This window comes from Mirounga leonina, unplaced genomic scaffold, assembly GCF_011800145.1.
Source record: "Mirounga leonina isolate KUSES-001 unplaced genomic scaffold, KU_Mleo_1.0 Mir_94, whole genome shotgun sequence".
In the NCBI taxonomy this organism is placed as follows: Eukaryota; Metazoa; Chordata; class Mammalia; order Carnivora; family Phocidae; genus Mirounga; species Mirounga leonina.
The window spans coordinates 52,192,850-52,209,167 of NW_023270855.1; the positions used below are offsets into that span (position 1 = coordinate 52,192,850).

General features: G+C 41.1%; 2 protein-coding genes across 2 annotated transcripts; both read left to right on the plus strand.

The window, feature by feature from the left end:
• The first annotated feature begins 3,679 nt into the window (after positions 1–3,679).
• Positions 3,680–4,612, plus strand: LOC118005425 (olfactory receptor 18-like). The gene is made up of 2 exons (XM_034997358.1): positions 3,680–4,136; positions 4,422–4,612. Exons 1-2 carry the CDS (start codon positions 3,782–3,784, stop codon positions 4,610–4,612), a joined length of 546 nt encoding a protein of 181 aa, XP_034853249.1. The 5' UTR covers positions 3,680–3,781.
• Positions 4,613–13,726: 9,114 nt separating this feature from the next.
• Positions 13,727–15,626, plus strand: LOC118005462 (putative gustatory receptor clone PTE01). Its single transcript, XM_034997397.1, has 2 exons — positions 13,727–14,703; positions 15,428–15,626. The coding sequence occupies exons 1-2, from the start codon at positions 13,988–13,990 to the stop codon at positions 15,624–15,626; spliced, it is 915 nt and encodes a 304-aa protein (XP_034853288.1). The 5' UTR covers positions 13,727–13,987.
• Positions 15,627–16,318: the final 692 nt, after the last annotated feature.

A 16,318-nucleotide genomic window follows, 5' to 3' on the forward strand; every position in this document is an offset into this window, starting at 1 on the left:
TATCTATCTATCTATCTATCTATCTATCTATCTATCTATCTATCTATCTATCTAACACATTGATTACCCTTTGTTAGTTCACAGGAACCCAATGTAGTCAATATGGCCTCCATACACTGGGAGCTTTCTTGCCTGAGCTTTCATTTCTTCCAGGGATGTCTTGTATGACTGATGAATGAGATTCAGTGGTTTCCCTCCAAGCACTCTTCCAGGGTGACAAATCAAATTCATCAAACCCTAAAGAAGGGGCCATGGGAACCCTTAGTTTTGTAGCCAAATTGCATAGACGTTGGCTAGAACATGAGGAACCTACTACTTGCGATTGGCATCTGAAGTGGGGTAGGAGCAGTCTTGTGAGCTATCCTGTGGGATTTGATGCTCCAGGTGGATAGTGTCAGAATTGAGTTAAATTGTAGGACATTCAGCTGATGTAGACAATTGCTTAGTGTGGTGGGGAGGGGAACCCCACACATTTGCTGACCAGAAGTTTCAGAAGTGAAGTATTCTGTGTAAAAGTAAAGGAGAAACTCAGGAGGTGAAAAACTGGGTGGGTTTTTCCTATACAGTGCCAAAGACTTAATTCAATTTTAATTTATTACTCATTAGGTCGGCGTGTCCATGCCCACTGTGGGGTCTTTGAGGGCAAGGTAATAGTTTCAGTGGTGAAGTTGAGAACATGTTTGTTCTCTGTTCTTCTGTTCAAGAACCTCCCTAAGATTCTAGAGGGCACCTTGTTTAAATTTAGTGGGATCCCCAGCTATTACTGTAATTCGAGCCCCAGTAGTGATTGAGAACATGGAGGTTTGCCAGTTGGTGCATTTCAGCAGATATTAAAGTTAATTCAGAACCGATGTTGAAGAGATGTAAAAGCACCTATTTTTTGTTCTATAAATTCTTCTAATATATTTCAGACTTCCAACTGGGTCAAATTGTATACCTCTATTTCAGTTTTTTGTTTCTTAACCCCATATGCAAGTGTCTTTCTTTCTCTTAATTTCTTTTTCCCTTTTTTTATTTCTTTGTTTTTTATCACTGGATATATTTCAAGGGAGGTCCTCTCTATCCTGCTCATATTTGTAAATTTCTTACTCCAGACAGCCTCAAGCCAGATCTTCAGGGTGAGGGACCTCCTCCAAGATGATGATTGTTTCATAGGGTTTATATACCCTGTGCTTAAATCAGGTTTGAATTAATCCCTTTACTGTAATACAGGGGTGCTGTGGATGTTTCTCCCTATAACCCTGAGGATCTGGATTTTTGTTGCAACAAAGGTGTGGGCAATAGGAGCAGCAGAGGTATTGAAAGGTCCCAGCCTGTTTTTAGGAGTGCAGACCTGAGCATGACAAACAATGACTGCTTTTCTTCTCCTTCTCCTTCCCTTCCTCTCCTTCTTCCTCTTCTTCTCCCTCTCTCTCCCCTCGAATGACATTTTTTCATGAGCAACCACCCAATGGACCTAGATCTTACACAGGGTATACTCTTTCCCCTGAACATCCTTAAAAGACAATGCCTGGTTGAAACACATAACCAATCAGGGTAAGAGCTTTTCCTTGGCCCTAGCGTCAGTTACAGCTTCATTCGAAGACATATGGATAGGTCTGGGCCAAGACACAAGACCCAGGGCCACATTAAGAAAAGACCTAATACCATTGTCCTGTCTCTAACAGCCAAGTAATTATTGAAACTTCCAAATTAGGTCATTTAGATCTATAAGAAAGGATTGGAAGGGCTTAAGAAATGCATCACAGTGCAATCCAGTCCAGAGTGCATGCTTCATGCTTGCCATAAGGCAGCATCCAGTGAGCAAGCCAGAGCAAGAGAAGAAAGACCTTATATGGTGGTGGTCATTGTCTCATGCCCCACTCACTCAGATAGGACACTCTGCAGAAATAGGATGGACTCCTATTCAAAATTTGGCTTGGATGTCGAGGCTGATAATGCTGAAGGTGGTCGCTTAACCAACTAAGCCATTCAGGCACCCAAAATGAGAATTTAAATAAAGGAAACAAGTATACAGGTGGGTATAAAAAGTTTTATTCCTAATATGAAGACCTCCCTGTCTGAGAGAGCATTGCAGTCCTTCTACACAGGTCTGAAATGCTTGTGAGGTTTGAATGTCTCACTGTCACCAAAGGAGGAAGAACCTAGGCTTGTTTGCTTGCTTGCTTTTTTTTTTTTAATTGAGATATAATTGACATATAATTATATTAGTTTCAGGTGTACAATATAATGACTCAAAATTTATATATTGCAAAATGATCACCACAAATCTAGTTAACATCCATCACCATACATAGTTGCAAGATTTTTTTTCTTGTCATGAGAACTTTTAAGATCTACTCTTAGCAACTTTCAAATATGAAACACAGTATTATTAACTATAGTTACCATGCTGTATATCACATCCCCACAACATACTTGTTTTATAACTGGAGGACCCCGGCTTTCTTATCAGCTAGCCCAGATGTCGGGCAGATGGGGTTAAGAGAGCAGTATGCCTTAAGCTCTGTTAGCAATCAAATATCACACACAAAAAAATGGGTCAGACACTATTACATAGATCTTATAGGGTGTTTGTAAATAGTTCAAATCAAGATAATTAATTTCTCTGCATTTAGACAAAATACTTTTGACTGCTTAATAGTGTCCTTTAATTACAACAATTTTTTTAAGGGAAAAAGATATTTCTTATTCCTTTTGTTTCCTTTAAAGGAGGGGACTGATATGTTAGTGTGTTTATGGATTTTTAAATCTCTAAGTATCCTTGCCCTTCTAATTTCTTTAGCCTAGTCTTTCCAAAGTGGATGCACATAGAAACCAGGCTGTTAGGGGCGCCTGAGTGGCTCAGTCGTTGGGCATCTGCCTTTGGCTCGGGTCATGGTTCCAGGGTCCTGGGATCGAGCCCCGCGTTGGGCTCCCTGCTCGGCGGGAAGCCTGCTTCTCCCTCCCCCACTCCTCCTGCTTGTGTTCCCTCTCTCGCTGTGTATCTCTCTGTCAAATAAATAAATAAAATCTTTTTTTTTAAGATTTTATTTATTTGAGAGAGAGAGAATGAGTGAGAGAGAGCACGCACATGAGAGAGGGGAGGGTCAGAGGGAGAAGCAGACTCCCTGCTCAACAGGGAGCCCGATGCGGGACTCAATCCCAGGACTCCAGGATCATGACCTGAGCCGAAGGCAGTCGCTTAACCAACTGAGCCACCCAGGCGTCCCAATAAATAAAATCTTTAAAAAAAAGAAGAAGAAGAAAAAAAAAAGAAACCAGGCTGTTAGAGACGGATGCACAAAGAAAGTGAATGGAGCAAAAGACAATGAGAAAAGAATGTTGCCACAACTGAGAAATTTTGCTAGATTTTCCTCAAATGTGAATACTTTATGAATTGCTTGAATCCAAAATATAGACAAACTGATGGATACCTGTATACTTGTTTCCTTTATTTAAACTCTCATTTTGGGTGCCTGAATGGCTTAGTTGGTTAAGCGACCGCCTTCGGCTCAAGTCATGATCCTGGAGTTCTGGGATCGAGTCCTGCATTGGGCTCCCTTCTCAGCAGGAAGTCTGCTTCTCCTTCTGACCCTTTCCCCTCTCGTGCTTTCTTTCTGTTTCTCTCGAATAAATAAATAAATAATCTTTTTTTTTTTTAATAAATTCTCATTTATTTCCCTAAAGCTGTCTCTGCTATGTGGAACCCCAGAATCTAACAGGTGCCTTGGAATTCCTCCTCCTGGGGTTCTCAGATGATCCAGAACTGCAGCCTGTAATCTTCAGCCTGTTCCTGTCCATGTATCTAGTCACCATGCTGGGGAATCTACTGATCATCCTAGCTGTCAGCTCTGACTCCTGCCTTCACACCCCCATGTACTTGTTCCTTTCCATCCTGTCCCTGGCTGACATCGGTTTCACTTGTACCACGGTCCCAAAGGTGATTTTGGACATTACAACTCATAACAGAGTCATCTCCCGTGTGGGCTGCCTGACTCAGTTGTCTTTTTTTAATCTTTTTGGCTGTTTGGACAATGTACTCTTAACTGTGATGGCCTATGATCGGTTTGTAGCTATTTGTTATCCTCTGCACTACCCAGTCATCATGAACCCCCACCTCTGTAGCCTGCTCATTCTGGTGTCTTTTTTGATCAGCCTTCTGGACTCTCAGCTGCACTGCCTCATGATGTCACAACTTACCTTTTGCATAAATGTGGAAATTCCACATTTCTTCTGCGACCCTCCTCAGCTCCTCAAACTTTCCTGTAATGATACTTCCACCAATAAAATATTCATGTATTTTCTTGGCGCCATCTTTGGTGGTATTCCAGTCTCAGGGATCCTTTTCTCTTATACACGAATTGTTTCCTCCATTTTGAGAGTCCCATCCACAGGTGGGAAGTACAAAGCCTTCTCCACCTGTGGCTCCCACCTGTCAGTTGTTTGTTTATTTTATGGAACAGGTCTTGGGGTGTACCTCAGTTCAGCTGTCTCACGTTCTCCCAGGAAGGGTGCAGTGGACTCAGTGATATATGCTGTGGTTGTTCCCATGCTGAATCCCTTCATCTACAGCCTGAGGAACAGGAACATCAAGAGGGCTTTGCAGAGGCTCCTCAACAGAAGAGCCTAGTCTTGGATCTTTTTTTTTTTTTTTTGTCTGTTGGTTAGAAATGATTGCAAAACCAAACATATGGTATGAGCAAGCATGCCCCTTTGGTCATATAATTTTGTAGCTCATGGTTTCCATTCCTCTTGTTTTGAAATATCTAAATATTTTTTATCTTGGCACATCTTTGATGGAGTTAAGGGAGTATTCTGGGACCCCATGTATGTCAAAATCACTGCACAATTGTATCTTATTGTACCCATGGAATCTTCTGTACTTGTCACCTATGACTCAGGCATCCTGTAGAAATTCAAACTCTCTTTTAAATTATATTCTCTGGAATACTACTCAGCCATCAAAAAAATGAAATCTTGCCATTTGCAACGATGTGGATGGAACTAGAGGGTATTATGCTAAGTGAAATAAGTCAATCAGAGAAAGACAATTATCATATGATCTCACTGATATGAGGAATTTAAGAAACAAAACAGAGGATCATAGGAGAAGAGAGGAAAAGATAAAACAAGATGAAACCATAGAGGGAGACAAACTATAAGAGACTCTTAATCATAGGAAACAAACTGAGGGTTGCTGGAGGTGAGGGGTTAGGAGGATGGAGTAACTGGGTGATGGACATTAAGGAGGGCATGTGATGTAATGAGCACTGGGTATTATACAAGACTGATGACTCACTGACCTCTATCTGTGAAACCAATAATACATTATATGTTAATTAATTGAATTTAAATAAAAAAATAAAATATATTCTCACCCATTTTTACTGCCACATCTATTTCCCATAATACTTTGGCTTTGATCAAATCTATTGATGCAGGTTGTTTAAAAGAATGTATGTCACTGGTCCTCAACCTTGGCTTCGTGTCTGAAGCATCTGATATGCTTTAAAAATCCTCATGCCTGAGTCCCACCACCACCAATTAAGATTCAATTGGACTGGAGAGTAAAAAGAACATGAACAGTTTTTTAACAGACCCCAGATTGGTCTAATGTGCAGCTAAGGTGGAGGACTACTGAATTTTGTCAGACCTTTCTTTCAAAGATGACTTTCTTGTATGGGTCCTTCATTGTTCATGGTCAAACCCTGACCGTCGCAAAGTGATCAGAAATCAGAAAGGAGGAGATAGGAAAGAGTTTTCCATAGCAATAGCCAATGTGATCTTTCCCCTCATATTCTTGGTAATATTTTTTACGTATCTTCTCCCGCCACACTCTACAGCTGGTTCACTGTGCTGGATTTTTTTTTTTAATCTTTTTTTTTTTTTTAAGATTTTATTTATTTGAGAGAGAATGAGATAGAGAGCACGAGAGGGGGGAGGGTCAGAGGGAGAAGCAGACTCCCTGCTGAGCAGGGAGCCCGATGCGGGACTCGATCCCAGGACCCTGGGATCATGACCTGAGCCGAAGGCAGTCGCTTAACCAACTGAGCCACCCAGGCGCCCCACTGTGCTGGATTTTAAGCTATTGTTTTCTGCTCTAAACTTACCCTTCGATACTTTAAATTGTGATGCTGTGGTGGGGGCTGTGAATCTTTAAATCACTGCTCTGATTTTCCTTCTGGCTTCTCTCTAAGTTCTTCTAATAATGGTAATAAAGATCACATGCACTAATGCCCAATCTTTTCCCCACACCTCTTAGCCCACGGTGTTGTCACTATATTCTACAGCTATGGCTCTGTTACCATATTTTTCCTTTCGTGCCTTTCATAGAAGTATTCAATCATACCTATACTAAAATTACCTTCATTAAAATAACTAGTGTGGTTTCTCTTTTATTGATTGAACTCTGACTGATCAGTCATAATATAGGGATTAAAGCTACATTGTGACATGCAATGGGGAGATTGCAAAGTGAGCTCAGGATAAAAAGGTGACTGTAATGAAAAATCTTGTTCAAGGGTATACAGTTGAGGTTTCACGTAGTGGTGATTCTAATTGTGCCAATGGCTTATTAAGTCACCAGAGTCATTACGGATACATTTAACTCTATCTTCATTTTCATTACTTAAGGACAGCAAAGGACCATGTCCTCAGCAAAGGGGAGCTCTTTCCTTTCACTAGCAACCACCTCGTTAGGATCCCACTTTGTCAGCATGCTTCCTTCTCTTCTATCGTGGTCAATCTGTCTTTGGGTCCTGTCTTCTGCTACACACCCAGGATCCCATGTACATATCATTCTTTCCTTTACAGATGCTACACATAGTTTCTCAGGTAGCAATCTGGGCTTTTTGAAAAGCTGTCTAGGGGCGCCTAGGTGGCTCAGTCGGTTAAGCATCTGCCTTTAGCTCAGGTCATGATCCCAGGGTCCTGGGATCAAGCCCCACATTGGGCTCCCTGCTCCTCAGGGAGCCTGCTTCTCCCTCTGCTTGCTGCTCACAACCCCTTCTTGTGCTCTCTCTCTGTCAAATAAATAAATAAAATCTTTGAAAAAAAAATAAAAGAAAAGCTGTCTAATAACTAGTTTAATTTGCCCTGCCTTTACATTAAGCCAAATGGCCTGCCAACTTCACTGACAATGAACCGAGTATTGGATTGGCTCTTCCTACTGCAGTGACTTCAGTTTAATACTAGACTTTCTTCCTGTTTGAGCATTCTAAAACATATCAACACTCACAACTCCTTCTCCAATCCTTCACTATGCTCCTGTCATTTGGTCATTTGGGCTCTCTAATGTTTTCCTCTGCCATTTATGCACACACGCATAATTAGCGCAATTTCTTACATACCCAATTTAATTGGGTAAAGACGACGTTTTCTTCATCTCAGTTAATGAGAAATCAAGCTCTGAGTTTGTCTTCCAGTCAGGCCTTGAGATTACATCCCTCGCCCACATTTTGAATGTAGAGATCTCTGAGAACCTCTGAAGTATTTTTTTAAAGATTTTATTTATTTATTTGACAGAGAGAGACACAGCGAGAGAGGGAACACAAGCAGGGGGAGTGGGAGAGGGAGAAGCAGGCTTCCCGCAGAGCAGGGAGCCCGATGCAGGGCTCGATCCCAGGACCCCGGGATCATGACCTGAGCCGGAGTCAGATGCTTAACGACTGAGCCACCCAGGCGCCCCACCTCTGAAGTATTTAAGCAAACGATCAAGTCAGCAGATAAATATGTCAAAATAAACAGTTGCCTAAGATAATAACATACATCACTGGACAGAAAAATTAAAACCTGGGCTGTTTTTCTTTTTTTTTTTTTTTTTTAGATTTTATTTATTTATTTGAGACAGAGAGAATGAGAGGGAGGAGGGTCAGAGGGAGAAGCAGACTCCCCGCTGAGCAGGGAGCCCGATGCGGGACTTGATCCCGGGACTCCAGGATCATGACCTGAGCCGAAGGCAGTCGCTTAACCAACTGAGCCACCCAGGCGCCCAAAACCTGGGCTGTTTTTCAAAACAGCAAAAAACATACATCTCCAATGCATAAATTCCAAACCCCAAACCAACACTGTAGAAAGAAAAAGTAGAAAGTTCCCCTTAGAGACCTAAACTTTAACTGAGAAAATAGAAATTCTATAAGATTCTTGGTATAGAAGACCTAATTCTCCCTAAATTACATGATTAAGTCAATGGCTCTACAGATGTAAAAGTCATATGTTGCTTTCTGTAGTTGAAATGTGTCTGAATTTTACGATGAGATAAATAACTTGGAAGTCAGAAATGAGGAGTAGAAGTCAGCTTCTTCCTGAGAAGAAGAGGGGTCTAGATACCACCCCCCACGCAGTACATTCACTTTTCTCCTTTTCTTCTTCAATTAATAAAGCAAGTCCTTAGAGATTGGGAGAGCATGGACCAATTTGGCTAATTATGTACCATGGGCTTTGAGCCCTCAAGGTCAAACAACTGTAAACAATTAGCCTGTGGTTCCCAGCCTTTTAGTTGCCAGTCCCAGTTCAGTGGGCTCCATACCTGTGTTTCCTTCTCCCAGAGTTGTCTGCTCCGGGACACCCATACCTGCATGTCTTCCTGCCAGTCCTGGAAACAAAGCCTCTATCCTCATCCAGCTCCGGGTGGTGGAGAGGCAGCCAGATCTGCATTCCTCAGCCCTGCTCCAGCAGCAAGTACAGTGGGAGGGACTGAATGCAGGAGGGACTGGGAGAGCATTGTTTCCTCCTCATCAAGACCACTGGGACAGTTGGGATAGCCAGACAGAAAGGGACCAAAATGCAAAGATTCAACTCAAAGCCCTATAAAGACCTAGTGTTGTTGGTTCTGGTGGGGATCCTAAAACTCTTACTTAGATTTCTATTTTTGTCTCATTCTAGTTCTATCTCCCTTGGGCATCTTCCCCATCAGAGCAGGAAATAGGTCCTTCTTAACTGCCCCCTAAGTCTTCCAAATGATCATGTAGGTGATGATGATGGTGATGATGGAACGATATCAGTAACCACAATGTTACAAACTTTTACCTTGGGACTCCAAGTGCGAGACACTGAGATAAATTTTCTACATAGCTTGCTACCGTTTATCTGTATTACCACCCCCTGAAAGACAGCAACATCCGTGATCATCATTTCAGAGTTAAGGATAGGAGCACAATATTTTTTTTCACCTCCTGATTTTATTTATTTATTTTTTCGTCAACCCACCTTTTAAAAAAAGTTTTTATTTGAATTCCAGTTAGTTAACATACAGTGTATTATTAGTTTCAGTTGTACAATACAGTGAATCAACACTTCCATACGTTACCCAATGCTCATCAGGACAAGTGCCCTCCTTAATCCCCATCACCTATTTCACCCATCCTCCCACACACCTCTCCTCTGGTAATCATCAGTTTGTTTTCTATAGTTGAGTCTGTTTCCTGGTTTTCCTCTTTCTCTCTCTTTTTTCCCCTTTGCTAGTTTGTTTTGTTTCTTAAATTCCACATATGAGTGAAATCATATGGTATTTGTCTTTTTCTGACTGACTTATTTTGCTTAGCATAATACTCTTTAGCTCCATACATGTCATTGCAAATAGCAGGATCTCATTCCATGCATGAGTTGTTGGACACCTGGGCAGTTTCCATAGTTTGGCTATTATTGATAATGCTGCTGTAAACATCAGGGTGCATGTATCCCTTTGAATCAGTATTTTTGTATCCTTTGGGTAAATGCCTAGTAGTGCAGTTACTGGATCATAGGGTAGTTCTATTTTTTGTTTTAAAGATTTTATTTACTTATTTGACATAGAGAGGCACAGAGAGAAAGGGAACACAAGCAGGGGGAGTGGGAGAGGGAGATGCAGGCTCCCCCTGGGAACTTGATGCGGGGCTCAATCCCAGGACCCCGGGATGATGACCTGAGCTGAAGGCAGACGCTTAGCAACTAAGCCACCCAGGCACCCTGGGCAGTTCTATTTTTAACTTTTTGAGGAACCTCTATACTGTTTTCCAGAGTGGCTGCACCAGTTTGCATTCCCACCAACAGAGCATGAGCATTCATTTTTCTCCACATCCTCACCAACTCTTGTTTCTTGTGTTGCTAATTTTAGCCATTCTGACAAGTGTGAGGTGATATCTCATTGTAGTTTTGATTTGCATTTCCCTGATAATGAGTGATGTTGAGCATCTTTTCATGTGTCTGCTGGCCATCCATATGCCTTCTTTGAAAAAATGTCTATTCATGTCTTCTGCTCATATTTTAATTGGATTATTGGTTTTTTGGGTGTTGAGTTTTATAAGTTCTTTATATATGTTTTCAATACTAACTCTTTATCAGATATGTCATTTGTAAATCTCCCATTCTGTAGCTTGCCTTTTAGTTTGGTTGATTGCTCCCTTTGCTGTGCAGAAGCTTTTTAAGTTTTACCAGGTCCTGGGATAGATAGGGGATGAATTCAGGTTTGAATGCAGACAGTGAGACTGTTCACAGGGTACCTAGACAGTATTCTCTCCTGCTTACCCAATTCACCCTGTTACTCTAGGCAGAGACCTCCACTCACTGTGCTCTTCCCTTTAGGGGGTTCATGCTAGAAGACACCAGAGAGCAGTTGGTGTACTTGATGCATCAACGATAGAAAAAATGGCTGAGATGAAGGTAGAGACCATAAAGAGTCAGCTCGTGACAATTCAGGGCAGCTATCTTTCTTGCCCCTGCTCTCAGACTTTGCTTCATATTCCACTTCCTACCCCCTTCTTATATTTTAAGCCCTTTTGATCCCTAAGGGAGATATAGAGTCAGGATGTTAGATTCCATTCTTAGTTAGGAAATAAGAAACTGTTCAAAGATTATCTTAGCAATTTTGGAAAAGACCTCTGGACTTCTGCTTAAATACTCTGAAGTGCAGGGAAACAGAGCAAACAAGTTCAGTGCATGGGCCTCAGAGACCCACCATTTAATTTTGAATCTTATCTGCTCTACTTTTCATCTGTATGACACTGGGCAAGTTCTTAATGTCTTTGAGCCAGTTTATACAACTGCACTGAGTAAGACTTAAGATGAACGGGCACCTGGGTGGCTCAGTCGTTAAGCGTCTGCCTTCGGCTCAGGTCATGATCCCAGGGTCCTGGGATCAAGCCCTGCATCGGGCTCCCTGCTCCGCAGAGTCTGCTTCCCCCTCTCCCACTCCCCCTGCTTGTGGTCCCTCTCTCGCTCTTTCTCTCTCAAATAAGTAAATAAAATCTTTAAAAAAAAAAAAGAAAGAAGATGAGCACTGAACATGTGACTAAATATGTGATAGATGCTTATAGTAAGGACAAGGTAAATTTTAGGTATTATTATTGTTGTCGTTGTTGTTGTTGTCATTATCAAGGCTAAGCACCATCTATCCAACTAAAATATCCTGTGATCAGAAGATTCAGTTTTTCCTAGATCCTGAGAGAACATTTTTTTTTTTTGTCCTTATGCAGGTACTGAGTGTTTGGAGGGAAACAATTGAATCACATTCATTTCTGATTTCCCAGAGCTTTTACTTTGCTTGGCACAGAGTAGGCTGCAAGAAAAACAGCGATCTCTGTTAAATATTGAATAGACCCTTCTTTGGTTCTCAGAAACAGGGCATAGACATGTCTAACGTGGCTTTCATGCACTGGGTGCTTCTCTTCCTTCCAATGACATTTCATAGATCTAGATGAAAAATAAAACGGTGCTTGTGTGTATCTATGCCACAGATTTTCTAAGAGACCTATCATTTTCCACTTAATAGAATCTATGTTTAAAAATTACTAGAGATTTTCATAAAGATGAAAATTAAAAGAGAGAAAAAGAGAAAGGGAGATAAATCTTATTGCATGAACTGAGACATATTTTAGGATTTCCACCCATTCTTTTTCTTTTTCTTTTTAGAGAGGGAGAGGTGGTTGGGGGCAGACTTGATCCCACAATACTGAGATCAGAACCTGAACCGAAATCAAGAGTTGGATGCTTAACCAATGGAGTCACCCAGGCACCCCAATTTCTACCCATTCTTGAGTGAATTTCCTGGGACATGATAGGCTTCTACCTCTCTGACATATAATACAGTAAAAGTCACTAAACCTTTCTTAGGATTGGATTTCATCCATAAACCCACCACCCCAATAATAATGCAAATTCTGATTTACAAACCATGACTGAATATTTATTGGGTGCAAACCTCTTTTAGGTGCCACATGTATCTTGAAAATGGATGCTGTTCTCCCCATTTCTAGATAGGGGATACCAGGACAGAGAGGTTGAGATGTTGACATATACTTTAGTCTGATTCCCATCCCAGGGCTCTGTGCACTCCACCAGTATGGAATGATTGCTTTCTTTTCAAACATGCTTTAGTTCCAGATGAGTAAACAGAAACAGGACCACCAATTCCTTCTCTTGGGATTTTGTGAGTTCATCTGTGAATTAAGAAATGGGGTAAGTGGTTTACAGGGGCCTTTACTACATGAATATTATAGATCATAGGATTTTCTATGAATAGTAATGCATTTTGCAACCTATTTTGGAAATCTGTGATATGAAAATATTATTCCTTATACAAGATAGGAATTTTCATGTGGATCTATCATGGAAAGACCATTGCAACACAGACTCCAGGGATCTTTCTGATTCTATACCTTGACAATAAAAGCATGAAGTTGATTTTGTCCTCACTTTCTATTAGGAAAATAAATGTAGATAATTAATAGTAAAATTGTACATACATTGATTTTTACAATTCTATCATCTTTTATGCTGATATATTATAGAAATTCTCATTTGTGTAATATGGAGGTGGGCACAAGAATTTTATTAGGAATATTGTAATAAGGGTGCCTGAATGGCTCGGCCGGTTAAGTGTCCAACTCTTGATTTTGGCTCAGGTCATGATCTCAGGGTCCTGAGATGGGGCCCCACATCGGGCTCTGAGCTCAATGTGAAGCCTGCTTAAAATTCTCTTTCTCCCTTTACCTCTGCCCCTCCTCCTGCTTGCACTCTCTCTCTCTCTCTCTCTCTGTGTCTCTTGAAATAAATAAATAAAATCTTTAAAAAACAAGAAGGGAATACTGTAATAAGAACATAAGAAATAGTGCGGAGGACAACAGAGAAAGGGAGGGAAAATTGAATGGGAAGAAATCAGAGAGGGAGGTAAACCATGAGAGACTTTGGACTCTGGGAAACAAACTGAAGGTTTCAGAAGGGAGGGGGGTGGGGAGATGGGGTAGCCGGGTGATGGGTATCAAGGAGGGCATGTGTTGTGATGAGCACTGGGTGTTATACGCAACTAATGAATCATTGAACACTACATCAAAAACTAATGATGTGCTATATGTTGACTAACTGAACATAGTAATAAAAAAAGAAATTAAAAATAAAATAAAGTTTATCTTTCAGGTAATACTATGCCTCATTTGAAGTGCTTGAAATAGATGTGTATACTTCACAGACACTCAAAATACATTACTGTGGTAAGTGAGAACTCAGGAAACAACATGTGCATTATTATAGTATTAAGTAAACTTTTAAAAAACCTATTTATGAATACATAAATCAATACTAATATTATGGAAACATTGAAAGGAAAATATATCTACCACATTCATGACAGTGTTTGCCTTTGGACAACCGAAGTGTAGGGGAATGGGATCATGCAGGGAAAGCAAGAAAACTCTTCAGTTTTTACTGGCAACAAATATGAGTTCTGGAGCAAGTATAACTAACTATTTCTATGTTTATATATTTATATGTTTCTCTAACATTCTTTGGCTCAATGTCTTCATAGTGGGCATATATAGAAACAGGTGAATAGCCCAGACACCAATAAGGAAAGAGTTCCAAGAAGAGTTTACAATTGAGGAATGTTGCTGAAGGTGATGGGATGTATGCTCCGTAAGTGTGACTACTTTACTTGTGAATTGCTTGAATCAGAATATGCACACTTAGCTGGGTGTCTCTACACTTGTTTTGTTTATTCAATGTTCTTTTCTTTTTCAAGAGATGTCCCACTTGCATGGAACCACAGAATCTAGCAGCTGTCTCAGGGTTCCTCCTCCTGGATGGAGTTCCTCCAGATGATCCAGAACTGCAGCCCCTTCTCTTTGGGCTGTTTCTGTCCATATATCTGGTCACTGTGCTCGGGAACCTGCTCATCATCCTGGCTGTCAGTTCTAACTACCACCTCCACGCCCCCATGTACTTCTTCCTCTCCAACCTGTCCTTGGCTGATATTGGTTTCAGCACCACTACAATCCCCAAGATGCTGGAGAACATTCAAACACATGGCAAATCTATCACCTATGCAGGCTGCCTAACTCAGATGTCCTTTTTTTTCCTATTTGGGTGTTTGGACAATCTACTCCTGGCTGTGATGGCCTATGACCGGTTTGTGGCCATTTGTCACCCCCTGAACTACCCAGTCATCATGAACCCATGCCTCTGTGGCTTGTTGGTCCTGGTGTCATTTTTTAGCAGCCTTTTGGAATCTCAGATTCACTGTTTGATGGTGTCACAACTTACCTTCTGCACAAATGTGGAAATTCATCATTTCTTTTGTGATGCACCTCAACTTCTCCACCTTGCCTGCTCTGATACCTCCATCAACACTATGCTGATGTATTTTATTGGTGACATTTTTGGTGGTGTTCCACTCTCAGGGATCCTTTGCTCTTATACCAGAATTGTTTCCTCCATTCTGAGAGTCCCATCCACAGGTGGGAAGTACAAAGCCTTTTTTTTTTTTTTAATTTTTTTAAATTAAAAAAAATTTTTTTTATTCTTATGTTAATCCCCATACATTACATCATTAGTTCTAGATGAAGTGTTCCATGATTCATTGTTTGTGCATAACACCCAGTGCTCCATGCAGAATGTGCCCTCCTCAATACCCACCACCAGGCTAACCCATCCTCCCACCCCCCTCCCCTCTAGAACCCTCAGTTTGTTTTTCAGAGTCCATCGTCTCTCATGGTTCGTCCACCCCTCCGATTTCCCCCGCTTCATTCTTCCCCTCCGCTACCTTCTTCTTCTTCTTTTTTTTTCTTAACATATATTGCATTATTTGTTTCAGAGGTACAGATCTGAGATTCAACAGTCTTGCACAATTCACAGCGCTTACCAGAGCACATACCCTCCCCAGTGTCTATCACCCAGTCACCCCATCCCTCCCACCCCACCCCCCACTCCAGCAACACTCAGTTTGTTTCCTGTGATTAAGAATTCCTCATATCAGTGAGATCATATGATACATGTCTTTCTCTGTTTGACTTATTTCACTCAACATAATACCCTCCAGTTCCATCCACGTCATTGCAAATGGCAAGATCTCATTCCTTTTGATGGCTGCATAATATTCCATTGTATATATATACCACATCTTCTTTATCCAGTCATCTGTCGATGGGCATCTTGGCTCTTTCCACAGTTTGGCTATTGTGGACATTGCTGACAAAGGCTTTTCTACTTGTGGCTCTCACCTGTTGGTTGTTTGCTTGTTTTACAGAACAGGTCTTGGAGTGTACCTCAGTTCCTCCATCTCCCCCTCCCCCGGGAAGGGTGCAGTGGCCTCAGTGATGTTGAATCCCTTCATCTACAGCCTGAGGAACAGGGACATCAAGAGGGCACTGTGGGGGATGATCAGCAGAACAGCATAATCTCAGCATCTGTCTTATCCCTTTTGGTTCATAGAACTGGAAAATGCAGCAAATCAAATATGCACAAGAAATTCTGAATCTGCAGCCACATGGTATACCATGTACCTATATGTACCTATGTCTATGTACCTATATGTACCTATATGGATCTCTGCTTTTTGCTTACATGATTATTCCTGTTAGCATAGCTCTAATGGAATTGGGAGATTATTTTGGACTCCCCACTTAAATCATAGTCCCTGCAGGATTATGCATATATCTGTATACCGCTCTCACTTTCTTTATGCATTGCCTAAGACTCTTGGTCATGAGCAGTCTTGTTTCTATCATTGCAAAATAATCACAGCTCTCTCTTTCTTGTTATTTTCCTATGATTTCCTCCCCTATTTGTTAGGAGGATCTAAATCCTACATTAAGGACCAAAACATCAAATACTTAATGAGCTTGGTCAGATATATGTATATATTTTTAAGTAGGCTCCACAACCAGCGCAGAGCCCAACACAGGGTTTGAACCCATGACTCTAAGCTCAAGACCAGAGCTGAGATCAAGAGTCAGATGCTCAACCAACTGAGCCACCCCGACGCCCCATCTTGATCAGGTTTTTGAGCAAGTAGGATATTTAATTTCCTTTTGAAACTGAAAGGGGACTGTATTAATATTGAGTTTGAATAAACAGTTATCAAGTCTCC